Source organism: Aythya marila, assembly GCF_965140915.1.
Source record: "Aythya marila genome assembly, chromosome: Z".
NCBI classification, from domain to species: Eukaryota; Metazoa; Chordata; class Aves; order Anseriformes; family Anatidae; genus Aythya; species Aythya marila.
Window position 1 is genome coordinate 2,381,439 of NC_139080.1, and position 27,619 is coordinate 2,409,057.

General features: G+C 54.0%; 1 protein-coding gene across 3 annotated transcripts; it reads left to right on the top strand.

Moving 5' to 3' along the window:
• SMAD7 (SMAD family member 7) lies at nt 1-27,619 on the top strand. 3 transcript variants are annotated; one of them, XM_082782846.1, is made up of 4 exons: nt 1-912; nt 1,704-1,757; nt 6,922-6,996; nt 25,264-27,616. In XM_082782846.1, exons 1-4 carry the CDS (start codon nt 420-422, stop codon nt 25,800-25,802), a joined length of 1,161 nt encoding a protein of 386 aa, XP_082638972.1. In that variant the 5' UTR covers nt 1-419; the 3' UTR covers nt 25,803-27,616. The 3 variants fall into 3 exon arrangements, with proteins under 3 accessions (XP_082638972.1, XP_082638970.1, XP_082638971.1); XM_082782844.1 differs by having other exon boundaries at nt 285-912; nt 6,925-6,996; nt 25,264-27,619; XM_082782845.1 differs by lacking the exon at nt 6,922-6,996 and having other exon boundaries at nt 285-912; nt 25,264-27,619.

The window sequence follows — 27,619 nt, forward strand, 5'->3', positions numbered from 1 at the left end:
GGGGAGGCCGAGGATCCCCCGCGGCTCCAGGCTCGCTCCGCAGCCGCGCAGGGCTGCGCGGCGCCGGCCAGCCCAGCCCGCCTCCCCCCGCGCGATGCGCCGCGGCGCCGCGCTCTAAGGCGGCGTTTTCGCCCTCTTTCCTTTTTTTCTCCGGGGGGCGAAGCGAGGCAGAGAGGCGGCTCCCCCCTCCCCCGGCTCCCTCGCTCTTCCTCCGCTTTCTGCCCCCTTTTCCTCGCACCCTTCGCGGCGGGCGGCGGAGGAAGCCAGCGCGGAGCCTGGCGCATGCCACAGCCCTCCTCGGCCCCGCCGCCGCCGCCGCCGCCGCCGCTTTCCCCCCGCCGCGACCCGGCTGCCGGCCCCTTCATGCGCGGCGGCCGACATGCCCGTTTTGTAGCCGGGGGCCCCTCCTCTCGTCCCGCATGTTCAGGACCAAACGCTCGCTGCTCGTCCGGCGGCTCTGGCGGAGCCGTGCCCCCGGCGGCGAGGAGGAGGCGGGCGAGCCCGGCGGGGCGGCCGAGGGCCGGGCGCATGCCGGCGGCGGCGGCGGGGGGCGAGGGTGCTGCCCCGGCAAGGCGGGCAGGGGCGGCCGGGGGGCTGCGGAGGCGGAATTGAAGGCTCTGACCCACGCCGTGCTGAAGCGGCTGAAGGAGCGGCAGCTGGAGGGGCTGCTGCACGCCGTGGAGTCCCGCGGAGGGGCGCGCACCCCCTGCCTGCTGCTGCCCGCCAAGGGCGACTCGCGGCTGGGCCAGCACTGGTACCCGCTGCCCGTGCTGCTCTGCAAGGTGTTCCGCTGGCCCGACCTCCGGCACTGCTCCGAAGTCAAGAGGTTGTGCTGCTGCGAGTCGTACGGCAAGGCGCACCCCGAGCTCGTCTGCTGCAACCCGCACCACCTCAGCCGGCTCTGCGAGCTAGGTGCGGGACGGGATGGGGATGGGGATGGATGGGGGTGAGGGTGGGATGGGATGGGGATGGGGATGGAATGGGGATGGGATGGGGATGGGATGGGGATGGGGATGGGGATGGGATGGGGATGGGGATGGGGATAGAGACAGGGATGGGGATTGGGATGGGGTGGGGAGTGGGGGCAACGATGGGGATCAATAGGAGTAGTATGGGGATGGGGGCAGGGTATAGGGATGGGATAGGAATAGGGATGGGGATGGAGTTGGGGACAGGGATGTGGACAACGAAGCAGCCACACACCCTCCCTGCCCACCCCCCCCCCCCAAAAGAAAAAAACCAAACAAAACCAAAAAACACACAACTAACTAACTGGGCAACTCGGCAATTTCTTTTTCTTTCTTTTTCTTCCTTTTTTATTTTTTTTTTTATTTTTCGGATTTGGGGAGGGGGCGGGGACCCCCCCGGCGCTGCGCCCCGCACGGTGCCGGGGGATTAGGGGCCGCCTGGCGCTGCCGGCCGGCCCCGGCGCTGCCGCGGCTCCGGCGAGCCAAGGAGGCCCCGATCAGACAGCCCGAGCGGCAGATAGCAGGGAGACTGGCGCCAGACGGCCCCTTTTGTTTATCTGACAGCTAAATATCAAGGCAATCACCGCCTCGCTGCCCTGCCTCCAACCCCCAGAGCTAAGACAAACAGTTTTGCTAAAAGAATGCCACTGTTATCATAAGTTCCTATCTTTTTTTTTTTTTTTTTTTCTTTCTCATGGCTCTGCCTTTATTTTCTCTGTACTTTTCTAATTCCAGAGTCTCCCCCTCCACCCTACTCCAGATATCCAATGGATTTTCTCAAACCAACGGGTAAGTGGACCTTTTTAAATGCAGGCTGCTGCCTTCAGATAAAAAGGGAGAACAGCCCTTTCTCAGGGAAAAAAAAGGCTTTGTTACACTGATGCATTTTGCTTTTGGGCTGCTTGGGTGCCGGGGGCGCCTTCCGATCCCCCCCTGGAAGAATTGAGGTGTAATTTGTCTAAGAGAGGCGTTGCACAAAGTCTGATTTTACAACTCTGCCAGGAAACTCGAGGAGGGATCCTGGCGCGGCTCAGGCCCTCGGGCTGGCCTCTGGAGCGAGCGTTTTGGGAAGGCTGTGCTGGGAAAAACGCGAGGCTGGGGCTGCTGCTGGCTTCTCCGGGTCAGCAGCCCCACGGGTGTCGTGCCCGGCCACGGGGGGCTCGTGCTGGTAATGGCAGTTGTGCAGCTCGCTCCTGCGCCTGTCCGGATTTTGCAGGAATTTGGGAAGCGGTGCAGCTCGGGCAAGCAGCTCCTTGACGGCTGGGAGCCCAAATGAGACCTGACAACCGGGCTTGGTGGAAATCTCGCTGTGTTTTAAGGGAGCCTAATCCCATGTTGTCAGGCTGGGAAAATGAGGAAGGGGGGTGGGTGTGCGTGTCAAAAAATGAGTAATTTTGTTTTTTAGCCCCGTTCTGCGTGCCTGTTGCTTGTAGCCCAATGTCAGGGTGCCAGGGGAGAAGCCCATTTGAGGCTGGCACCAGCTCTTTTGCGGTTGTCTGCATAAACTCTGGGCTGGCAGCGAGCTCGCCGGTGCTAGATAAATAGGACTGGCACGGGGCAGGAGGAGAGGTGGGGAGAGTCGGAAGCGGGGTGAAGCCGGGCAGGGGCAGCTGCTGTCTCCCCGGGGATTAGCGGATCTGGAGCGCGGTGTCTTTGGGACGGTGCCCCCCTGTCACGCCGGGCAGCCGGGGGATGGCAGGGCAGGCAGTCAAAGATAGATGTGTTTCTGCAGACCGGCTCTGGGTCTTTTTTTTTTTTTTTTTCTTTCTGCCAGAAGAGCAGTTTCCCTAAAATTGCTGCTCTGCAGTTTCTCAGGACTGGCTGCCGCTGGAGTCTGGACGGGTCCCATGGGACCGCCTCGGTGGAGTCAGTCTTTTCAGGCTGCCCTCAGTCAGTTCTTAAAAAAGGAAGGAAAGGAACCCCAAACCTGGGGTGCCTTCAGATGTCTGGAGTACCATGGTGGGGTCCCATCCTGCCCAGTGCTCCCTCGGAGCACGGCGAGGCAGGACGTTGTACCGCTGCGGGCTTTTCCCCTCTGCAAACTCTTAGAAACAACAACAAGCCTCCCCGTGCCATGTGGAAATAAGCAACGCTGCTTAACAAACGATTGGGTTGCAAAGCATGAAATGTTTTGCCTCAGCGTGAAAAAACACGAGATAAAGGCTGATGAATGAACGAGGGTATCAGGAGGAGGCTGCGCATCCCAAGCACGTGCTGCTCGCTGCTGGGTTGCAGAAGGGCTGTGCCGTGACACTCGGTGAGGCCCTGCAGGGGCTCAAAGGTCGGTGGGTTTGGGCAAAATTGTCATTATTTCACCTGCATGGAGGCTGGAGAAGGGGGTGCTCGCCCCAAAGCGTGCAGGGTTTAGATTTCTTCTGTTGTTGCCCTTGTTTCCCCCAGCGATGATCCTGGCATGGGATGCGCTGCTCTGCGCAGGGCGCGGGGGACGCCTGCCCTTACGGAGCTGCAGGAGAGAAGGGTTAACGCCTGCCTTCAGCCTCCTGTAAAGATGTTAGGATAAATCTATTAGCGGGGTTTAAACATCCAATCTGCCTTTGCCAGGACCTCATTTTCAGTTAGTCGAGTGATACATTTATTCATTAGCAAGTGTTGACATAAGGTAGCAAAATGTGTGTAAACAGAAAAGCCGCAGAACATGAGTGTGCCATTTCGAAAGGAAAAGTTATTCGGATCAGCCAATAGGAAGTGATTAACGCTGCCAATCGGAAACGCAGAAACAACTGGGTTACTCACCAAAAAGTCCTCCTTTTTCTTCCCTTTTGAAAGACAAATCCATTTGGCAGTTGAACTCTGACTACCAGGGCGCGCGGGGCCGCGGCAGGCACCGCCGGAGCCTCCCGGTCTGTCGGTGCAGGTGGCGTGCACGAGCTCAGGCTTTCCGGGTGCTTCCTCTGCTGCTTGTGCCGAGGGGAGCACGTCCGAGCATCCCTGCAGCAGGGCGGGCAGTGCTGTGTGCTTGGTGTTTCTCACCTGTATGTTCAGCACTGCTGGCCAGGGCTGGGAGGGATGGTCGCTGGTGGTGGGACCTGCAGAGCCCTTCTCCTGCTTGATGCATGCGTCTTTGGCTGCTGGTGCACCCCAGGGACCTTGGGTAGGAGCAGTGCCTCTGCTGAACTTGGGCAGTTTAGGAAAGCGACAGTGCCAATGGAGCTGGGGACACGTATCCAGTAGGAAACTTGTGTTTTTCCATCAAAGGGGAAAGTGGTAATAAAAATATTTAGGTGCCTAGGACTGTGTCTTGTACGTGCTTCATGTAAACAGCTGTACCTGCACCAGCACGGGCTCTGACGGTGGTTACCAGTGCGTTTGGTGGGATTATGGCAAATGTCTTCTGGTGGCAGGGTGCTGGGGGAGGCTGTGACATTTCCCTTATTAAAGCAGGGCACTGGGGTCTTCTGTGGCCGGGGAAATGCCACCTTGGCTTCTGTGCTGATGTGATGTCGGTATGCTTTTGGGGTCGGACTAGATGGTCCTTCAAGGTCCCTTCCAACCCAAACTATTCTGTGATTCTGATTCTCTCAGAGCACAAAGGTCGGCTCTTGACAGCCGTGTTACCTGCGGGCAGGCTGTAGGTGTGGGCCAGCTCTCTCAGATATGTTCATCGAGGAGAAGCCCTGGGTGAGGACTTCACCTGTTCCTCACCTGGGCTGTCCCCAGGGGCTGGTGACAGCAGCTGGCATGGGGCTGAGCCCATGGGACGAAGCTGAGCCTTCTGGAGGCGCACGGCAGCTCAGCATCCCTCTGCTGCCTGTGGCTGTGTTGGAAGCCAGAGGGACAGTGATGCCCTCAAATAATTCAAGCAGATACCCTGACCCACTATTCAGCAGGACAGGAGCTGTGAGGGACTGTGTTTATAGCCCACTTGTGGCCTGGCAGAGCCTGGCTCAGTGCTGGCACTGCTGTGCAGCCCTCCGTGGCATCCCGGGCAGGTTTGGAGGGGCACGGGCTGGGCTGGTGCTCACGTGCTGTCGTGGTGGTGCTGGAGCATCCGAGGGCAGGAAACCTGCTGAGGTTTTGCGTGCAGAGCCAAATGCCCTCCTGTGGCATTGATTTTCATGGGAGTCAGAGGTTTGGCAACTTCCAGGAAACAGTCGGCACCTTGCAGGGTTGGGCTGGTAGCCACCAGGAGTAATTGGACGTCTCCGCGATGGTTTTATATTGCGGTAAGGGAATTCGGGGAGGAGATTCACCGGCAGTAGGCTTGTGTAAACCTCCGATCCGGCGACCTCTCCGGTGCCGAAAATAACACGAGCTTGAGTACCTCTTACTAGCAAGAGCCCTTGGCTAACGTGTGGGTGATAGGACGAGTGCGAGGCTGGAACCAGCTGCCTTTAGTGCAGAGAGCCCAGCAGGGTCGTGCTTTTGTGCTGTTCCCACAGCTGATCATCCCTCGTGTTGTAGCACGGAGGTGCATCAGCACCGTCCTGTAGGGAGACTTCAGAGGTGTGTGTAGGTGGCTGACCAAGGGAATGGGCTGGGACATGGATGGGAAGGGAGCTGACAGCCGTAAATAAGTCATGGAAAGCATCCCGGGGCTTTCCTTTGACTGTCAGTGTGGATCAGGGAGGGGTGCAGGTGTTTTGGGAGGCTCTGAATCTGTCTCACCAGGGAGGCATCGCTGGGGCCAGAGGACCCACCACATGCCTGCGCCCAGAAAGCATCTGAACCCAGTTGAGGTTCAAGGCACTGGGAGTCCTCTGTCTGGACTGGAAAGGGTTAAACAGAAGAAAAAGCAAATTTCTTTAAAGAATAGAAAGCACCACAAGGCATTTAGAGAGTGTATAGTATACAGTATTTCACAAGTAAGTCCATTTCCTGTCTCCCCTATTGTTTTCAGTTTGATTAAGTATATCCTGTTAAACTGTATATTCCTGTTAGGGCTTATACTTTACTCTGATAAAATAAGGTTATGAACACAGGAGGTTTTTTTTTTTTTTTTTCATTGGGATTTCAGGGATGAAGTCTGGAAAAATGACTTATCAGTAGGAAGTAAAATCTCGGGGCTCTCCTGGTGGTGGCCCTTGCCTTGAGATACAGCAGCGGGCAGATTGACATCGTCGGGGAGCCCAAGTTGGATGAAGCCAAAATTATCTTTGACAGCCTGCTGAGGACCTGGGGGTTGTGTGGATTTTAATGGATCTTTCCTCTTGCCTTCATCACAGCGTGCCCCTGAGCTCGTGTTGTGTGCAGTAGTGACCAAAAAGCTGGAGGTGGCCCTGTAGGAGCAGGGGACCGGTGGTGGCTCCTGGCTGTCAGCACCTGGAGCAAGGGCAGCAGATGCTTGGGTGGCTTGGGATGGAGAGGCCCAAATCCTGAACCCAAAAGCTTCCTGTGTGTCATGGGAAGCTGCAGATGGGACAGGTTATCTCACCGTGTCCCTTTGGTCGGTGGTAGGAGGGGTGGGTCCCATGGGTGCGCACTGTGCTCCCAGGGGGTGGCCAGCGGTGGGTGAGGTCTGTGGCAGCTGCTGGTGACAAAAACCGAGCGGGACAGCACAAGCGTGGACCGTTTGTGGCAACAGGGCCGTGTTGAGACCTTGCCGTTTCGGTTCCTGTTCTGGTGAGCACAGGTGTTGGCTGTGTTTGGTGCACAAAGCCGCAATTTCAGCGTTTTGGGAGCCCCGTCAGCTCTGTCATAAGGAGGACAGCCTTGCCTTCATTACCCGGTGACTTGGATGGAGAGGTGGCAGCCAGTCTGTAATTTTTGCCGGTCTATAATCAGCCTGGGCTGGTGATTAAGTGCAGCACGGAGCCTTGATTAAGGCGATGAGTTAGGGTGGATGCATCTTGATGAACTACCGTGTCTGTGCAGACAATTAGTAATCGCTTCCTGTTAAACGCTTTGGAATGTGTGTTCCGCTCGCGGCGGCGCTGGGAGCCTGCGGAGAAGCGCATGTATACTGATGTCTTCTTCTTCTCTCCCTCCTCTGCAGCAGATTGTCCAGACTCTGTGCCTTCCTCCACTGAAACAGGGGGAACTAATTGTCTAGCCCCTGGGGGGCTTTCAGGTAAGACGCCTCTCGTTGACCTTACTCCTGCCTGCGGGTCTCTCCATCGCGTCCCTTTGGGTCCCCTTGGCCGAGGGTCCCACCTGGCCGAGATCGGGCACAGGGGGGTTTGGGGATGCGAGTCGCTGAGAAAGGCATGCTCTAAGGGGGAGTTGGATTTCATTTCAGTAGCAGCTTCTCTCGTAGAGGATGCGTTGAAATCCCAGGCGAAGCTGTCCCTCCCCGAAAGCCTGTGTTTCCTTTGAACTCCAGCCTTACGCTCCATTAATTTTGGAGTGAGGCAGGAAGAGGTGTGTCGGGGAAGGCTCAGTGATGTTGGCTGTCGGTTTGGTTGGATGCGTGGATTATCGGAGCAGGTGTGGGTGTCCCTTGCAGAAGGGGATGATGTGGAGCTGTCCTGGCCTGGTTGGCAGCGGTGGCACCGCTGTCTCGGGCTTTGCTGGTTGGGGTAACTGCCACCCAAACTTCCATGTGTGAGGCTCAGTTTTTGCAGAAAGCACTGAATTTCCCTCATTTTCCCATTTCCCACCTCCTTTAGCCATCATGGGATGGGGGTTTGGAGGGTGGTTTCCAAGTTGCAAAGCCTCCAGCAGCCCTTCTCCCTCCCCATCCCGGCCAGTCCTGGGGCTGGGCTCTACGCGTTGGTGCTGCCAGATGAAAGCAGTTGTGCGTGCTCACTGAGTGTCTGAAACCATGTACCTGCATGTACTCGCTGATGTTGGAAGGTGCTCTCTTTGTCGGCTTGTCTCCCTGATTTATGGTTTGTGGAGCAGTTACGCAGCTCATTGCCCTGAGACTGGAATTTCAGAAATATGTCGGCGGCCGCCGTGCGCGCACGCGGGTCTGCGTGTCTTTCTCTCTCTCCAGGAATTGCATTTGGTGTGGATGTCTTTAAGTGAGCTTTGTTTGTTTTTCTTTTGGTGTAATATATACCTTGTCTGTTATTTGAGAGGGGAGCATACTGTTTGTTCAAAGGCCCTAATGAGAATTAAGCAAATGGAGGGGGAGAGGGAATGGAGCAACTTGTTGCTGCGCTTTTTTTTTTTTTTAGCATGGTGGGATGTTGGGTTTTCCTTTTTTTTTGTCATTGGAGCCTCTAGCTTTAGGGAAGGCAGGGAAGAAAAAGACTGGAAAAAGAAAGGAGACAAGGAGCAAAACAACACAATAAGGATGTTGTTAGATTTTTTTTTTCCTCCTGAAGTATGCCTGTTTCAGAGGGGAGGAGAGAGTTCAGTTCCACAGGATACCACATGAAATAAGCAGAGGAAGTACTCGCTTTTAAAAGGGGGCTTTCTGAAAGGTTCGGGCTATTGATAACATCTCGTCTGTCTGCTCTGCTGTGCTCCTGAAGGGAAGGAGGGAGGTGGGGGCCTGGGCTGCAGGAAATCAGCCGGCCTGCTCCGAAGGGCTGCAGGAGGGGAGCCCCAGCACTGCGCCTTGGGGCTGGGGGCTGCTCCGAGGAGCTGGATGAACAGAGCCCCCCCTGCCCCCCAAAAGAAAGCGCCGTCCCCCCTCTGAGGCCAATTTTTCTTTATTTCACGTGATTGGATTTATTTTTCTTCTCTTGGTTATCAAAGGTTTCTCCCCCCCCCCCAAAAGCCTGGAAACAGAACCTTTTACGATCATTAACCACTCTTTTTCCTCCACAAATGTAATTGTAGCCATTTAGTTTAATGAGGAGCTGATAGGAGAGTTGACTCATGGAGGGATACGGTTAGCTACACAAGCCATGAAACAAAGCCGAATGCCTCCACATGAAAGAGCATTTGTTTTGAATTTGGTCTGATTTACTGGCATCTCCGCTCCGCTCACAGAAGTGCAGCGCTGAAAATTCCCAACTGGAGAGACCCAGTCGAGAAAGGAAAATAAACGCAGTTTGCAGCAATTCTCTAAAGCTAACCTTCTCCTTTTTTCTTTTTTCTTTTTCTTTCTTTCTTTTTTTTTTTTTTTTTTCTGGCATATTTTAATTAGCAGAAGAGTGCATGTGAAGAGGGCATTGATGAGTCGGGGTGTGCTTGGAGTGCTTCGCCTCAGGGACAGGCGCTCATCTGGGTGTGGGCGGGCACAGGCCGCAGAGGCCTAGTGCAAATCCCATCCTCTGGTCTGCCTTACAAAGGGCTGGCTTTACAAAAAGCCATGAAACCCCCGTTTCTGTCGATTCAGAGGCTGAGGTGGGCGGGTGTGTGGCATGGCACGGCGTGGTACAGCATGGCATGGCACGGCACGGCCGGGGTGGTGGATGGAGAGCGGCATCCACAAGTGTTTCCCACACACAGCCTCCAAGCTGACCCTGCTTCTGTGAAAAAAGGAAGGAGGGGAGCTGAATGTGAAAATTCAGTCACCCAGAGTCCCCCACAAAGGGATGGGTGTCCCCGAAATGCTCAGGGTGACCTCCCGTGTGGTGGAGTTGTGCTTTGACGTCGTCGGTGGCAGTGTGTGGAAGGGGGCAGAGTGCGAGGGTGGGGACCCAGCCACACGACTCCTCTGTGACCTAGCTGGCTTAGCTATAAATAGGGGGGGAAAAAAAAGATAGAAAAAAAAAAAAAAGGGTGGGGATGAGGTTTGTTCCAGAGGTCAAAATGAGAGCAGAGAAGCCCATGGAGCCTGTGTGCAGCCTGGCTGGATATTAATGCAGCGTGGGCTCATCCTTGACCCCGTGCTGTTCCCCTCACGTCTTCTCAGGGCACCTCTGCTATCTGTCCCTGTCTGTCCCATCCTCCAGCCCGTGTCCCCCACCTTACTACCACCTATCTCTCTTTATTCTTGGTGGTCACTGTGTGGGTAAGCCGGGGTGTCACCCATCGAGGTTGTTGTGCTCAGGTGCTACCAGCCCGGGTCCTTTATTTCCATGACACACTCAAAGCACAGAGCAAAAATATCCCGTTGGAGATAAAAATAATGTCTCTAAATACGAGACAGAGGGTGGTTTTTCCAGTGTTTTGAGCTGACCTGCTCCCAGCAGAAGTGCTTGGTTATGACTGTGCTTTCAAACAAGCAAAGCTGTGCTTGGAGAGCCCAAGGGTGTCCAGTTGTGCGATGGGTACAATCTGTGGAGCAGCTCTGCTTGAGATGCTACCTGATGGTGCTGGGGTGGTGCTGGGGTGGTGCTGGGTCCCCACGGGACATGGACACGGTGTCTGCATGGACGTGGACATGGACATCTCCCTCTTCCAGCCCTGCTGGTGGCTGCTGGCCAGCTCAGGGTTGTTTATGGTGCCCATGGTGGGCGCGAAGACGTCTCTCCTGCGGGACAGCTGAACGGCGCTGGGTCTGCCAGCAGAAAGAAGCTCTCCAAGAAGCCCAGGCTGTGACGCAGAGAAAGCAAGATGAGCTGGCTTGTATCCTCGCCACCTCCACCACTTTTTTTTGCCTCGCCCGGACCTTGGAGTGGCCCCAGAGCCTCCCGCAGCCAGCGGACGTCGCGTGACGGTGCCGGGTGGGCGCCGACCCAAGCCCGCCGTGGCTTGAGGCTGGGTGAGCGCAGCTTCAGCCTCTCCCACTCGCCTCCTCCGCCCAGGGAAAGATGGGGAAAGACCTGGAAAGTTGGCTGGAGGCTGGAGAGGCACCAGCGGCGCTCCCTTTTGGGAACGGACCGTGCCGGCTCGGATGGGCCGCTCTCCTTCAGGTTTGATTCAGCTGTGCTGCCGAGGCGCCGCGTGCAGCTGAGTGACATTTCATTATGGAATAGCGGGCAGGCCTGGAATGTTTCACTATGCCTCTGATCCCCGCTGGTATCTGCTCGCCGGGGAGAAGCACCTTGCCTAAACCCGCAGCTATTCGCGAGCGGGTCCCGCCGCTCCCCCCGCCGCAAGCAGGATCCCGGGCGGCTTCTCCGGCCCAGCCCCCGGGTTGCTTTCCCATTCCCAACCCCTCTTCCACCTCCCCGTAGTGCAGAGCTTATAACCTCCTGTGAAATGCCTTTATTTACAAATTGGCATCCTATTATAATCTGAAATTGAGACATCTTCCTGTGTAGCTAGGATTGTATATTTGTCCCAGGGATAAACAATTGCTTGGGAATTTTTTTTTTTTCAAGTCACTTATTCTGGGTTTATTTTTGAGCATACGTCCCTTTAATTTTTTTTTTTTTTTGGTCGCTTCCAACGCTGCACGCCCTTGCACCCTTTCCTCCCGAGCCTTGCTGCGGAGCACTTCACAAAAGGCCGCGAGCCGCCGTGCCTGGAGCACGTCCCCAAAAAGCACGTCCCCAAAAAGCACGTCCCCGTCCTCCGAAGGACAAGGTTATCAGGGGTTAACGCATGGATGACAGCGCTGGAGCCTCTGGAGCGGAGCAGGCTGCCTGCCAGACTAGGAGCCTCGCGGCTGCCTCGCACATCATCTGACCGTGGCCGGGCCAGCGGGGAGGGGGGGGCCCGCACTTGGCACCAGCCCTGCAGCTCTCAACCCCGTGCCCCCCGTGGGTTTTTGAAGCAGGCTCTCACCCCGGGACCTGTTGAGGAGTTGCTTTGAACTGCTCCAGGGCCCAGGGAGGAGATTTTGGTGTTTCCTAGATGTCCTCCCAGGAGGGGTTAAAATAAAAGCCCGGCGATGGCAGGAGCGCTCAGCCTGTGTCACTCCGTCCCCCTTTCCCAGCAGCTCGATCCGTCTGCGTCGGCGCCACGGGATTTTTCCAACCAAGCAGTGCCTTGGGAGCAGTCGGCAATAAAATGCAGGAGAAATCCTGCCACGAGTGACATCTGCATGCTGTCCGGGCAGGGTTGCTGCCCCTTGCCTCGCTCGTCCTCACCGCACCAAAGGGGCTCGCGGCTCATTTCGGTTTCAGGCAGGTGGCTTTGGGGCCACTGGCTCTTCTCCCGCAACCCGGGGCTTTTTGGGGCAGGAATGGGAGTAGAAAGGTGAATTTGGAAGCTCGGTGCCAGGGAGGGGTGTGCCTGCGTGTTTGCCGGGGAGCAATCCAAACCGCTATCTGCTTGCAAAATAAAATGTACCACGGAGCGCCGGAAACCCGATCGTTGGGGACATTTAAAACGAGACAGGACAAAAACACTCGTACGGGAGCAGTCCTGAGCTGGCACAGACGGGGCCCGAATCTTTTCCATCTACGCTGTCTGTGATCGGGTATCGGTTACACTATAGGAACAAGTAACATTAACCCCATGCATTTACCCGCTGCGGGGATGGGGGGACACAGCGTCATGCTGCTGCTAAATGCGGAGCCTGCATCGGAGCATCGTGGCTGGGGGAAAACCGGGTGTGTGCCGTCCAGAATGGGGCAAACGTGGGGAATTCGGGATGCACCCACCCCCCCGGGCCGTGCGGGAGGCAGGTGGGCCGGCGGCCGCGCTCGGCGGGTACTGTACGAGGCCAGGCACGGGTCAGTGCCAGCCCCGCCACCGTCCCCGGCAGGATTGAATGACCCACGCCGCAGCCTGGCCGCCTGCCTACTGTCACAAAGTAGCTTCCTTTCCAGTTTATTTTCAGCGCCGAGATATTATTAACCGCTGATGCACGCTCTCCGTTTCAGCGGCGGCGCGCGAAGAAAGGCGAGTTCCAGCTGACCCCCCCCGCCCTCGCTTTTTGCCAAAATCCCTCCGTTTTGCCCACGCCTGGCCGAGGATGGGCTGCATGCCCCCGGCGCGGCGCTGTGTCCCGCTGCTCTTGAGGAATGGGGTGGCACAGGCAGCACGGCCCCATCCTGCGTGGTGCAGGGGGCCAGCGGGACGGGAAGGTGCTCAGCGTCGCACAGGATGTCCGGCCGAGGGCTTGTGATTAGCCTTTATTTTCTTTTTCTTGTTTTTGTTTTAAACTTTTAATAAAAGAGGCGTGCTGGGCGCGTTGGGAAAGCGGCGCCGCCCGTCGGGCTGGGTGGCGGTGGGGTACCGTGGTACCCTCAGCCAGGCTGCCACTTTCTCCACCAATTGTTTTATTTTGTATTTTTGGTAAAAAAGGAGCGGTGCAGGGTTTGCCCATCCTTGCCTGGGGAAGGCTGGGGCTTTTCTCTGCCCTCCAGTAAAAGCAACTCCATCCCAGGGGACACGCAGGTGGTCCCTGGTAGAGGAACAGAGAAAGGAGGTGACGAGGTGTGCCCCGGGACACGTTGCTCACGGCCAGCCATTCTCATTTATTTTTATTTTTTTTTTAACCTTTTTTTTGGGTAGCCATTTAAATCCGTGATGATAACTTTCACCCTGTTAATTAACAGGAAACATTGGGACAAGACAGGAAATTACATCAGTCTTTTATGAGGAAAGAGCCAAGAAGAAAAAAAAAAAAAAGAAACAAGAAAACATAGTTTAGTGAAGGGGAAGAAAGTGCCGGGGGAGGAGGAGAAAGAGAAGAAAAGGAGAGAAAAGGGGAGCCCCCCCAATCTCGTGGGGCCCACCTTTCAGAGGGAGGCAGTTCGAGTGCTTTATTTTATTTTTATTATGTTGAAAAATATTTTAATAGCAGGGTCACCTTTGCCTGAACGTTACACTCGGCCGCGCTTCTCGACTTACTGAAGAATCTTTTCATGACTTTTCTCAGCTTCCTTCCCCAAACTGTGAGGCCTAGGAAGCTCTTGGCTTGGAGACTAATTTTGGTTTGGCTGCTCAGCCCTCAAAATTGGTCCCCACCCAGTGTCATTATCTTGGTTTTAACTTGCAAAAAAAAAAAAAAAAAAAAAAAAGAGCAGCTCTGTAAGAGCTGGCTCAGCCCTTCTCTACCCTTTTAACCTCTCTGCACAAAAAGTGTCGCAGCTCCAGATCCAGATCCCTGTCCCCTGGCTCCTGATGTGCCCCCGGGCTCTTTCGGGGCCTCCAGGATGCTGGAGATGTCCCTGGGTGGAAGGAGTCTCCTAGGAGATGCCAAATGTGGCTCATTTCTTGCCCATTTTCCCCATTCCTCCTCAATCTCTTCTGGTTTCCACCCGCTGCTGTTGCGGATGGTGTGTGCCACCGTGCCGGGCCCTTTGTCATCCTCGAGGACAGAGCAGGGCATCGGCGCTGGGTTTCGGTGACTGAAGGCTCATCCCTCTCCCTCACTTTTTGGGGTAAATCACCTGCCCCCAGCACACCCGCACGGCTTTCCAGGGCTCTTCCTTCCCATGGGGCAGGTGGGCAGGCAGGTCTCTGCCTTCAGCTGCTCGCTCAGGAGCGCTCCGGCTGTGGAGCTTTCGGAGTATTGTTGCAAGTATGTACATATATGTGTACATAATAAGCGAGCAGGAGTCTATGAATGGTAATTTTCTTTTTTGAATAGATTTTGTTTGTAGAGCTGCCAGCGCTGATTAAATAAGCGCTGGCTCGCAGCGGCGAGCGTTGCGGCGGCTGCGTTGGAGCTGCCCCACGCCCCGGCCGTGCCTGTCCCCATCGTCCCCACCGTCCCCTCCCGCCCAGGTGCTCCTTCACCCCCGAAACGGGCTGATTTACGGCCCAGAAACCCGGGTGCTGGGGAGGCGGTGAAAGTTCAAACATCCTCTGCTTTTACAACCGGTGGAGTTGGCTCCCGCCCCGGTGACTGGCGGTGATGAAACCGATGGCGCTGGCTTAGAGATACTAAAAATTCCCGGGCTCTGCCGCCGAGGGGGAGCTCCTGCCCAGGCCGCCCGTGCTTTGATGTCTGCCGTGGGGTTGGCAGAGCGGGGAGGTGCCGCAGATATCTGCGACAGGGCCTGCAGGAGGAAGGCAGAAAGCACGGGGGAATTTGGGGGCCATGCGGGGCGCAGCTGGGTTGGGGCACCCCGCGCCTCCCCGGGTAAATAACCCCAAAACGCCGTGCTGCGGGAATCGAGTAACAGCAGTTTTGTTTGGAAAAGGAGTCGGGAGCCTGAAGTTACATCACCGCGTTTGAACTGATGAATTCATTTTCTTTGGAAGCCGGGCTGAGACTTTTTAGCTCATTAGAAGGAACAAACTCATAAATCTCCGCGCGGAGAGGCCTGCGGTTTTTCTGTTCTCTGTCACAGCCCCGCAGAGCGAGCGTGGAAAATGTGTCGCGGGTGTCACCGGGTGGGTGTCACCTGGGAGGGTGCAGCGAGGTGGTTTTGGGGGCAGAAAGCAAGTGTTTGGGGCTGGGGGAGATGTACCCATGTGTGTCTCCTGAGCTGGCGAGGATGCTGCCTCCAGTGTCCCCCGTGTCATGGTGCTGCTGGACGAAGCCAGCTCCTCCAGGAGCAAGCAGCTTTTGGGGCTTTTCAGCTGGGTGTTGCTTGCTTTATGGCTCGGGGCAACGCGCCGAAACCTCCGATGGTCCCGGCTCTCCGTCTGTGAAACGGGGGTGCCAGCTCCGCCGGAGCGCCGGGAGGGTTAATTACTTAATGAACGTAATATTCGCTATAATTGCTCAGCATTATTAATCCACAGAGCAAAGCGAGAGGCGAGGGGAGGGGTGTGTGCGTGGCGAGGCAGCTCCTTGCTTGTGAACTCCGTCCAAGAGCCCTTCGCCGGCCCTTGGGCTCTTGGCTTGCGCCCTGCCCGGGGGGCACGGGGCTGGCCGGGGGCGGGGGGACGGTCCTGTCCGTCCGTCCGTCCGTCTGTCTGTCCGTGGTGACCCGGCCCCGGTGTGCCTGCGCGCGAGCGGGCCTTGCCGCATGCTCTTAGGAATAGGCGTGATTAGATTATGAAGGCAGACAGAAGTAATGATTAACTTTTTCAGTCTGCATGCTGTCTCCAGTCTGGCGCTGGGTGTTTTTTTTTCCCCCTAAGTAGGCCCTGGCCCCGAGTCGACAGGGTATTAGGTTGTAAAGAAAGACAGGAGGAATGAAGGCAGGGAGGGGAGGGGAGAAGGGGGCGCGTTTTCCATCAGATCCGGGAATGGAATTTATTGGCAGGAATGCAGTAAATGCTCCAAATGCCATCCCAGCTAAACAGTTTTCATAATTGTTACGGAGTGGGGCCGGGGGGGGCACGGCGGGCGTGAAAAGGACTTTTGTTCCAGCCGTGCTTTTCCATGTTTTACGTCCCCAGGAGAAGCCGTTCCCTGCCCTCTAGGAAAGAGCTCTGCGCGGGCTGGGTGGTGGTCTTTTTTTTTTTTTTTTATTTTTATTTTTTTTTTTTTAAGGGAAATGTCTGTTTTCGGTCTTGCAATAACTTTGGGGGAGAATTACAGGTCAGTGTGCTGCAAGGAGAGGATTTTTTTCATTATGGAAATGAGAGCGGCGGCGATGCCCCGCGTGTGTGTGCGTGCGCGGAATGCGCTCAGGAAAAAATCGTAACACACATCTGGGTATTAGGTATCAGCTTGGAAATACTAGCCTAGTATGCATCAGTTTTTATGACGGCCTTTACAAGCCCTTTAACATGTAACCCGCATAGCTACATGTTGTCAGAGGGGAGAATTAAACCTGGAGAGCCTTGGCTTTCCCGGGGGCCACATCCCTGCTCGCCGGGGCATCAGTGCCCGTCTTATCAGAGGAGCTGTGCTTTTATTTTGAGTTGCAAAAGCCTTTCAAGGTCTTCATCTCCCAAAACTTGAGCTCTGGGGGCTGTGCTCGGGAGGGCTGTGACCCTGCAGCTCGTGGGACCTGGTGGCCTCCGATGGCTTGGGTGGTGATTTATCCCTGCGCCGAGAGGGTGCTGGGCAGGCTGCTGTCGCCGGAGAGGGGATTTTGGCAAGCTCAGCCCCAGGTCTGCTTTACGTGGTTGTAACTCAGGAGCCCTTTGTGCGCTGGTTTCTCCTTCTCAGGAGGTTTCTGGTTCAGCTCCGGGGTGGGTTGAGGTGGAGAAGGGGTGTGCCCTGCTGGAAGCCAGGCAGGGAGGCGTTTGTTCACCAGCAGCCAGCCCCGAGTTGCTTGGCGGGTGCATGGCACCGCTAAGGCTTGCTGGGGTTTCCTGCGTGTGCAGGAGGAGCCTCTGAAATCTCCTGAAACCTCCCCGATCGTCCTTAAAATGGGATGGCACTGGCTTGCATGAGACATGCGGAGATGGGGCACAGGAGCCCGTGGGCATGAGAGCAGGGGCTGTGGGAGCATCCTGGAGCCTTGGGAGCAAGCTGCTCCTCCAGGGATGCATCCCGGCCACCTGGGAGGAGAGCATTTTGGACATGTGTGGCACAAACAGGGTCTGGGGGGGTCGCATTAGGACTTGGGGGTGCTCTGTGTGCACCAGCTGCACCCTTGTGCTGAACCACAGCGCACAGCCCACCCGGCTCCCACATGCCGGGCAGGATTTCTCTTTTCTTTTTGGCCTTAAAATCCCCTGGGGTGTCTCCCCCCGCCCCGGGAGGGGTCTCCCCTGTCCCCCTGGAAGGCCTCCTTCTTCCCACCCCACCGCGGGCAGGGCTTGGCGAGGCGCAGGGGGAGGGATTCCCATCCTGCTGCTTTCTGAAAAAAGAGAAAAGTTTCCCACACCTTTGAGGGGTGCAGGAGGAGAGGCAGATAAAGAAGGTTCTTTAAATTAAAACTTCAAAAATAATTAGACTGACTGTATACTAAACAACAGCAAAGAGGCCCATTTACTGTAAATATTATGAATGGATTTGGCTGGCTTCTTCATCCCCACCCTTCCTCTAAGGCTTTTCTCTGAGCTGAGTCGAAATTCGGCCTTCAGACAGCACGGTACTCTATAATTTGCATGGCTGATGAGGCCCAAAGCCTGGTACAGAGGAAACTGGAGTCAGCTGGCTCCTCTCTAACCACTGGAGACAGGCAGACAGGCATTTTTGGTGTGTGCGTGTGTATTTTTTCCCCCTTGTAGCTGCAGCAGACTCAGACCGGTGGCTGCAGCCTCGCTGGCTTTTAAAGAAAGTGGGTACAAGAAAGGTTCTTCTCTTCTCGGGTAATTTTTAGCCGTGGTAATTGATTAATCACCGTAATTAGGCAGTAGCAGTGACTAATAGGATGTTTGTGAACCAAATTTCTGGTTTAGTGGACTCCATGAACCCGGCAGTTTCACTTTGGCTCTTTCTTTCCTGTCCCCACTCCCCGCTGCCCCGTGCACGTCCCCACCTGGCTGCGAATCACCCTCCACTCCTCGCGCCTTGGCTGCCCTCCTGGCCTTGCCTTCCTTTTTCCTGCTGCCCACCCTCGTGGCTTTGTAGCAGACCCTTCCTCAGTTTGCTCTTGTGCTCCATAACCCCCACATTTTGTGGCTGGATTGGGCACTCCAGCAGAAGGCTAGCCCAAGGTGCCACCAGGCGGGGATGGAAACCATGGGGGGTGTCCTCGGGGACCAGCTGTCTCCTCGTCCCAACATCCAGCCCCTCCTCGTTTTGGTGCTGGTTTCACAAGAGGGTTTTGCAGCCCTGCTGGAGGTGATGGGAATTCCTGCTCCGGTCCCCAGAGGATGCCTGTACCGAGCAGAGCCCGAGAGTCTCATGGGTCACCACTAAATGGGCCCGAACCAAAGCCCTGGTTACAAACATCAAACATCATCACAATCCCGACCCCTTCCCATGGTGGCTTCTGCCAAATTTTATCCCCTGCGTTCCCCATCCGACTCACAAGACTTCAAATCTGTTCACGGTGCCTTGGCTTCTAGACACCAGCCCTTAGAAAACTGAGCGCAAAGGCCTTGGGTCCTTCCCCAGGCAGTGAAAATGGCTCATGGTGGAACAGAAATTTGAAGTTTCACACAAAAAATTGAGATTTTCTTTTTCCAGGCAGGGAGATTTCGTGTTGCTGTTGGTGCCAAAGCAAAAGTTTTTGGGGAAAACTCAGGATGTGAATTTTTATGCGAGGTTGACTTATTTTGAGGAGTGAGGAACCATTTAAGTGATTGGGTGGGCAACTTGCTAAGGCGCTTTGCCCGGCATGGTTACAGTGTAGGTTGAGTAATAAGAAACTGCCTAATTAGACGTGGACACAAATTTAAGGTCTAGCCTGTCAATCCGCAGATTAAGGACTCTGTAAGTACCCACTGACACGATGGGCTGTAATGGCTCCTAAAGAGATGTTATGGTCTATCGTGTCAATAATCCACAGATTAAGGGCTCCCTAACCAAGCGTTGACGTGACCGACTGTCTTTGGGGGCTCTCGTGCTGGAGGGGGGCATGTCCCCAGGGGCCACCCCGTGGGTGGCTTTGGGTGGATGCGTCCCTGGGGGGGTATTTTGTCTGCAAACAAGAGGAGTTGAGCCCTAAATTAGCCTTTCAGAAATCATCCCAGCCATCAAAAGCAGGGGAGCGAGGAAGCCAGCGCTGTCTCGCCCCTGGTGTGCAGTGAGATATAAAAGGTTTGGGGCAAACATTCCCGTGGGTGGTGTCTGCAGGCTGCCCACAAGCTCCACTAAAGGCACAAAGACCCTTTTCTACAGCAGGGTATGTCCTTTAATTTGGATTTTTCTTTGCTTTTGCAAGGCATACCTGGAAATCTGGCTTTGAAGGGTTTTTCTGGACTTGTTTTTTTTGTTTGTTTGTTCCCCCGCCCAAGGACCCTGTGAATTGCCTGGGAGATTAGAAGGGAGGTGACATTTCCCTGCTTCGTGCCTGTTTGTCTTCGCTTTGATTAGCTCTGTCGTTGCACATCATGCTCAGTGTTCTCCTCACCTTGATGCAATTCCTGGTCCCTTCCCGAATCAGAGTTCAGGCACGTGTTTTTCCTGAGATCCTAAAAAAAAAGGTACTTTTGCAACTGCAGTGACCCTCAAGAAAACACAGAGGGGCATGCAAAAACCTGTGCAGAGCCAACATGAACCACTCCTGGCGTTTTTTGAAGTGTATTTGCTGGTAAGAGGGGAGGCTATAATCAATTAATTGCGGCAAGTACATTTGCATCCGGCTCACGGTGCTGCACGCAGCGAATTTGTATGTGAACCACAAAAGCCTTGCACCTTTTCCGCAGGATTTATTGCCTGCTTTTGGGTGGGTGGGAAGAGATCTTGTGGGCAGCGTCCACCTTTTCTCCGTCTCCATCTCTTCCATCTCAGGGAGCAGCAAGAGATGGGGGCACAGCTCTGCCCCGCACTCACAAATGCCACTTAAGGTCAGCCAAGAGATTACGGGCGCGGGATGCGCTCAGCTCGGTCTCAGCCTTGGCCCCGACCAGACGACACGTTGTGCTGACACCAGTCCAGCCAATTCTTTTTTTATTTAAGCACAGATGCCCTCCACACGTGCTGACAGATAAAGGAGGAAGGGCCTTTGTTTCATCTGTTCTCCAGCGCTCGGTGCATGTGTACTTTAATTTATCCACTATCGCTGGCCTTTCATGATGGGTTGTTGGTCATGGGTGCAGGGTCACCACCACGAGTGGCTCAGCGAGGGGACCCAAAAAGAGGAGCCCTCCGTGGCCATGCAGGGGGAGGTGATGGCACGGCGAGGTTGGGTGGGAAAACCCAGCCCAGGCCTCCTGGAGGAATGAGGGAGGGAGGGCGTGTGATGGTGGGATGCTGAGGAAGAGCACCAGGAGACCCTTCGGGGCAAAGCTGCTGTTAAAAAGAATCAAGACACGTAAATCTCCGCGGTTAAAACACTTCTGCAGCCGGGTAATTTAATTTACGTGTAGTCCCAATATCACCGAGAAAAGATCCAATTACAGGCATTTAAGAACCTAATCAGGAATGCTGCTGCATTCCCATTTTCAGCTGCGAGCTGTTGCTGTCACAGATGCCAGTGACGGTCCAGATAGCTCCTGACTCGATCAAGTGGGAGTAGTCCGGGCGGGTAGGATAGCGCAGTGTGTGCTCAACTTGCTGTTTTCCTTAGAAGTCGGTTGATTACAGGAAAACCTTTAGCTATGTCAAAACAAAACAAAGCAAAACAAAAGATCCCCTTCCCACCTCCCCCCTGATGTTTGTGAACTTGGCACCGGGACAAGGCCGAGATCTGAAAACCCGCGAGCGGCTCTGCTGGCCGCAGCCTTGCTGCCTCTGGGCAGAGCCTGGAAGAAGTGCACAATTTTGGGGGGAGAAGCAAGGGGGGACCCGCTCCTTCCTCTCCTCCACCGCCAGGCAGAAGCTGTGAGCAGCAGCGAGTGCTTGGTCTCCGTCTTCTGCAGGGCTCGGCTTTTGCAATGGTTTCTGGCACTCCTAATACCAGCCCAGAGGGTATTAAGGGCTGGATAGATGGACTGGAAAACATGAAAACATCTAGGGATGAACAGGAGGGATGGGGAGGGCTGATGCACATTTCTAAACCAAAATTTATGTTCAGCATGTGTTTTTTTTTTTCAATCCAAAATGGCCTTTAAAAAAAAAAAATCAGACAGAAACCTCTCCTGAAATCAGCTGAAACGTCTCAGTTCCTGAATGAAAAAGAACTTTTTCTTCCTGGTCCCCTCATAAAACTGCCAGAACTCTGAAAGAAAAAGTACAGATGCAGATGACACGGTTTCATCATCCCGAAGCTGTTGATGTGTTGAGGAGCAAAGCCGCCCCACGAATTCCTTGCTGCTTCCAGCGCAGCTGCGGCGCGAGGTGCGAGTCTGCTGCGGCTCATGGAAACCAAGCACGGGGCTCGTCCTGGGGCACGCGGGTCCTTCTGTGGTGTCAGTCGCCCTCATCCACTTTCCTCCATGGTGCCAAAGCAAGAGAAACCCTGGCTCTGGTCTTTCGTTGAGCAGTTTTGGGCAGGACTTGGCAATTGCGAGGGTCGAGGCAGGCGGTGGGAAACCTCACGGTCTGATGGTCCGGATTTTGTGTTGGAAAGGAGCCGGGGTGATGCCTTCGTGGAGTGATGCTTCCTTCCCCTCTGAGGGATGGGCTGGTAGAAGTCGGGATGGCCCTTCTGGAAAGTTCAGAGGGTGTCATCTGGCGTGGCAGTAGAAAAATGAGAAAAAAATGTAGTTTTCCATTTTTGAGTCAACACAAGCTTCCGCAAAGACGTCGGCACCTCACTGCTGAGAAATGTTGCCCCCAGAAGATTGGGGTGCCACGCTGTTGCCTCGATTTCTCCCCTCCATGCAGAAACGTGCTCTGCTTCAGCCAGCGGCTCTCTGTAGAGGCAACTATGAGTGATCAATATGACTAATTCTCCTAATTCCTGCGGGCAGAGGCTGGCCTTATTTCCAGTTATTTATTTTTTCTTTACAATAAGTTTGCACAATGCACTGGGGGGCCCTTGATCCTGATGGGGCCCCTAGGCAGGCTGCCTTGCAAACCATAGAAATAATAATAAACCAACGATAGCAGCAAATGGAGGGGTGCTTAATAAGAAAATAATGGTGCGCATGTTTCTAGCATTAAGCATTATCATTGTTTGCTGGGGTATGGGAGCGCTCGCAGCTTGCTGGGACTTTTCCAGGCATTTAGAAAGGGATGTGTTTGCTCTGAGGAGCTCGTAAAAAATGATGCTTTTAACTCAAAACTAGAATCCTGAAGTGTTTCTCAGCCGTTCATGGACTGGCCCACGCAGTGGCCACGGTTCAGCCGGTGCATGGCTTGCTGGCAGTGGCAGCTGGTGGCCCACGCTGTGGGAGACGTGGCTGCAAATTTCCCAGGATTTGGGGCTTTGTGCAAGTTTGCAGCAGGACTCACTGCGGGAGGTGGCACGGGACCACGAGATGACCCCGACAGGGTGTTTTGGGACTTGTGGGAGCATCTTGCTTCATTTCTGTGCCTAGCCCAGCCTGTGGTCATTGCCATAAAGCGGAGCCTTTTGGGGAAAAAAGTTTCCATCCCTGCCGGAAGCGTGCCTGCGTCACTTTTTCCTTCTCTCCTGCAACCTCCTCTCCTGCCTCCGCCGCCCAGGCGATGCCACTGGCTTTTCCCACCCATTTTCCCTGCTGATGCCAAAACGGGGGGAGCGGGGGAGCTCCGCCGGGGTCCCAACAATCGTGAAAAGCGGCTTTGGTGGTGGCTGGCTCACCGGGCTGGCAGGGAGGCCTGACCCTGTTTATCCGGGCTCAGCCCGTATATTCTCATGGCTTTTTGACTAGACATCCAGTCAACAGCCGCATCCCGCAAACGGAAGACGCTCTGGCATATTTATACTGTGTGCTGGCACTGGCTCGTTTAAAAAATCCCGGATTACCTAAGACTTGTCCTTGAGGTCTGGTCACCCCATGTCATTGAAAAACCTAGTGGGATTCATTCATGAACTTCCAGCCCTCCATAAAGGTCTGTTCATTCATAGCCAAGGCAGTTTTCTTTTTCTTTTTAGCCCCCTTTTTTTTTTTTTTTAATGCACTGGCAATTAAATAACTCTTTGTAAGTTGCAATGAGCTGCTTGTTAAGTGGTCTTCACTAATGCAAGCACAAACACAGGGTGAAAAAGGCTTTTTTGCCCCCCCCCCCCCCTCCTGAAAGGGATGCTTTTATGTTAAAGAAAATAAATAAAAACTTACAGGAATTTCAGCAGGCTTCAATGGCTGTTGCTGCAAAATTCCCTCAACTGCTGTAAAGCAAAAAGACCTGCAGGCTCTAGGCATTGATGGCAGGCTCTGATTAGGTGGGTTGGTTGCTTGGGTTGTGCTTTTTTCTTTTTTTTTTTTTCTTTTTTTACAACCTAGCTTTGCTTTCACGACTCTTTAAACAAACAGCTAGTCAAACCATCTTTAGGAAAAAAAAAAAAAAGAAGAAAAAAAATCCACCCCTTCTCTCTCTGCGCATGTACACAAACAGCAGTTTTGCCCCCCCTGCCCGAGCGGCGCGGTGCCTGACGCTTCTCCGGGGGGAGGCTCCTGCGGCCGCCCCCGGCTCGCCGCCGGGACCAGGGCTCAGGGCTCAGGGCCAGCCGCTTTTTTAACAATTAACTTTTTTTCCACCATCAACCCAGCTCGTTTCTTTACTTGGGCAAAACTCCCGCTGGCGGGGAGGGTGCGGCAAGGGGGGGGCGCAGCCCAGCGGGCACCCAGGCGGCTTGCATCACCCCCAAATTGTGCTTTTTTTTTTTTTTTTCTGGAGGAAAACACAGTCCTGAGGGTGTTTTTTGATAAACACCCACTTGGGGCATCCTCCGTCGGCAGGGGGAAGAGGGGTGCCGGCACCCCGTTCACTTAGGGCCGAGGTAACCCAAGCTGCGCCGCCCCTTCCCTCGCTCGTCCCCTTTCCCCAGCAGTGCCAGGTTTCAGCAGGATTGAGTTAGAGGAAACAAAAAAGTCCTGGGAGGCACCGGCAAGGGGAGGTGGACGGACAAACAGCGGCACATCTCGACCCTGTGGGGCGATGCTCGGTGGGGCTGTACCCCCCAGGGACCCCTGGCCCCGCTGTCCCCGGGGGCTGGCAGCCCAGCGACCCTCCTGCTGCCGGCCGGGTGCGCTCGGGCCCGGTTTTAGTAGCTGCCTCCAGCAACTGCAGAAATATTTTCCTTGCTGGCATAGAAATGAGGAAATTAAAAGTGTGTGGCTGGAGTTTTTTTTTTTTTCTTTTTTTTTTTTTTTTTCTTAAGAGCACAGTGCCGTGCTTTAAACGGGAGGCTGGAGGAAAATGCCTGTGTTGGGGAAGCAGGCTTATTAATAGCAAAAAGTACAGAAAAATACAGAAAATAAGGCGGGGGGGGAGGTCAGGCAGCACTGCGGGGCCTCAGGGTGCTTGGCTGGGGAGGCCTCTGGGTGCTGCCCCCCGCTCACCAACTCACGGCCCCCTCTGGATTTTTGTATTATTATTATTTTTTTAAAATACAATTACAGAGATTAATAGTTCCCAGGTCTTAACATGCCTGTGAAGGCTGGGAGGGATTGCTAGCTGAGCAGCACCGGGCTGGTACAGATCCCCCGTCAGGGAAAAGGGGTTTTCACCTTTCTCAGCCCCCCTGCCCCGTTTCCCTCCTCTCCCTCCCGTGCAGTCCCCTCACGTGGTTAGGCGGAGAAGGAGGAGTTGAAAAAAAACGGGTTAAGGGAACTAAGGAACTAAGTTCGGGGCTGCTCTTGCGGGTTTTTGTGACCGTTTTTGTTAACAAACGCAAGGTTTCCGGTCTCCACCCTGCTGCTGCAAGCCGCCGTCTGCCTGCACTTCCCGCGGCCTGCCTGCAGCTGAGGGCCCGGCCTGGGCCTCTGTCGCCCCAAAGTTAGCCCCAGCCCCCCTGTTTCACTGGGGTGACCTCCAAAGTGTGCCTTTTGGGTGTAAATAAATGTTTTTAGTGTGTTTGGTCCTGCCAGACACAGCTGGCTGGAGCAGGAAGGGTGCTGGGACGGCGGCGCTGCGGGTGCTGCTGCTGCCTCGAGCTGCTTTTGGGGAGGGGGAGATGGTGCTTTGGGCCCTTGTACCCCACCAGAACTAGGTGCTGGAGCAGCACAGCAAACACCAAAACGTGGGTGAGCGTAAATGGATGTAACTGTGGCTGTCACACATTGCTGTCAGAAGCGGTGCCTCTGCTAGGGGTGCTGGTGCCTGTGTGGAGGCATCATGCAGGTGCGGAAGCGACATCGTGGCATTATATTGTTTTTTGGTCACATTTTTAACCCCCGCAGTACTCAATTTCTCCTCTTTTTCCTTTTTTCTCGCCTCCTTTAGATTCCCAAGTTCTTCAGGAGCCGGGGGATCGGTCACACTGGTGCGTGGTGGCATACTGGGAAGAGAAAACGCGCGTGGGTCGGCTGTACTCTGTCCAAGAGCCCTCCCTGGATATCTTCTATGATCTACCTCAGGGGAATGGTTTCTGCCTCGGACAGCTCAACTCGGACAACAAAAGCCAGCTGGTGCAGAAGGTCCGCAGCAAGATCGGGTATGGCATCCAGCTCACCAAGGAAGTGGACGGCGTGTGGGTGTACAACCGCAGCAGTTACCCCATCTTCATCAAGTCGGCCACACTGGACAACCCCGACTCCAGGACGTTGCTGGTGCACAAAGTGTTTCCAGGTTTTTCCATCAAGGCTTTTGACTACGAGAAGGCGTACAGCTTGCAGAGGCCGAATGACCATGAGTTCATGCAGCAACCATGGACCGGATTTACTGTTCAGATCAGCTTTGTGAAAGGCTGGGGCCAGTGCTACACGAGACAGTTTATCAGCAGTTGCCCGTGCTGGTTGGAGGTTATTTTTAATAACCGATGACTCGAGACAGAGTGGACTCATGACATTTATACTACTTTGCTGCTATTATTTCCTTCTGAGTGCTTGCTTTTCATGCAAACTTTTCGTTTTTGTTTTGTTTTGTTTGTTGGTTTTTTTTCCTGTTTTGAGAAATAGCTTATGGAAAGATTTTTGCCTTGGTATTTTGATAAATATATATATTTTTTAAAAGTGTGAATGACCAATAACTCAGAAGGGCAAGAGAAGGGTGTGTGGGGGGTGGGGACGGATCGCATATGATAATTGTTTCCCACCTCTGAAAGGATTATTCTATGCGATCGAGGATCGGGGAGCCACTTGCTGTTTGTTACGGCTCCGTCTCTTGGATAACAGGACAGGAGACCCATATTTTTCATGCACCACCTTCCCCTTGCCTCCAGCTGTCCCCAGTGGTGGTGACACCCAGCTGAGGCCCCTTCCCCAGCGGTGCTGACCCTACCCAGCCGCTGCCAAACGATGGTGCAAAACCTTCCCAGGCAGGTCTTTACCCACCCTTGTCGATTTTTTTGTTGTCATTGTTGGGCTCGAGTCTCGTCCCTGTGTTTATCTTGTCCACCGTGGGAGTGTGGGTGTTGGGGGAAGCCTGCCCATCCTTCCACTGCTTTTTTTATTGTCGTGGATTGATGCAAGGGGAGAAAACAACCATGAAGAAACTGTGCATGGCCCGTGCTTTACAATTTGAGCTGAGATGCGAAGTGACAGAAGCATAAGCTTAAAAAAAAAAGAAGCGAAGCAAACAAACAAACAAACAAAAAAAAAACAAACAACAAAACAAAACAAAGTAAAATGGGGAAAATAAAAAAGTGTTCACGATAGTTGGTCTGTTGTAACCTGCTAATCAGGTTATCCCGGTACCATCGTATCTGGAAATGCAGTTGTGCTTTCATTTCTTCTTGAATTCATACACGAGTATGATACTTTTACACTGTTCTTAGCTCAATGAGCATGTTTAGACCTTAACATAAGCTATTTTTCTAAATATAAAGGTTTAAATGAACAAGAGAGCATTCTCCTTGGAACTTTAGCATTGTAGTGCTTTGGAAATAAAACACACAAAAAAGGACTCCTTAAAAAAACCCTGAGATTTATTAAAGAAAAAAAATGTATTTTATGTTATATATAAATATATTATTACTTGTAAATATAAAGACGTTTTATAAGCATCATTATTTATGTATTGTGCAATGTGTATAAACGAGAAAAATAAGAAAGATGCACTTTGCTTTAATATAAATGCAAATAACAAATGCCAAATTAAAAAAAAAAAAAGAAAACAAAAAACAAAAACCCCATGAGATTGGTGTTGTTTTTTTTTTTTTTCTATGGGCGTTATCATCCAGATGAATGTTTTTTCTAAAAGAGTTTATGTTCCATTGAAAAATAAAAACGTACACTTGACTGAGGCTGTGCGGAGTGGCTTTCTTAGCGGTGGGGAGGAGGCAGGCAGGGGGGATGCTGCTCTGCGTGGGTCTCATGCAGGGCACCCACCAGGCCCTTGGTGGACAAAACCTGAGGTGCCTGGTTTTGTTGGTTATTCCTGTTTCACATAATTTTGGCTCAAGCAATCTCCTGTGCCAGCTCCCATCCGACACCGCCACAGTGCATGTGTCCTCAGCCAGGGGGAAGGTCCCTCCAGCTCCTGCCTCTTCTGATAGGAAACCTTTCTGGAGTGGAAATCACCAGTGAGCTTTGCGAGCATCTGGGCCAGGTTCACCCAACACTACGCCTTTCAGTTCAGCAGAGACGTGCCCTGCCCAAAGGGATTTGCTGAGATGCAATATTTGGTCTGCTCTGCATGG

Bases quoted from the DNA above. Each gene is read 5' to 3' on its own strand.
- SMAD7 (XM_082782846.1), top strand. From the start codon at position 420: ATGTTCAGGACCAAACGCTCGCTGCTCGTCCGGCGGCTCTGGCGGAGC. The intron at 913-1,703 runs GTGCGGGACGGG...TTCTAATTCCAG, and splicing joins CAGCCGGCTCTGCGAGCTAG to AGTCTCCCCCTCCACCCTAC. The intron at 1,758-6,921 runs GTAAGTGGACCT...CCTCCTCTGCAG, and splicing joins GGATTTTCTCAAACCAACGG to CAGATTGTCCAGACTCTGTG.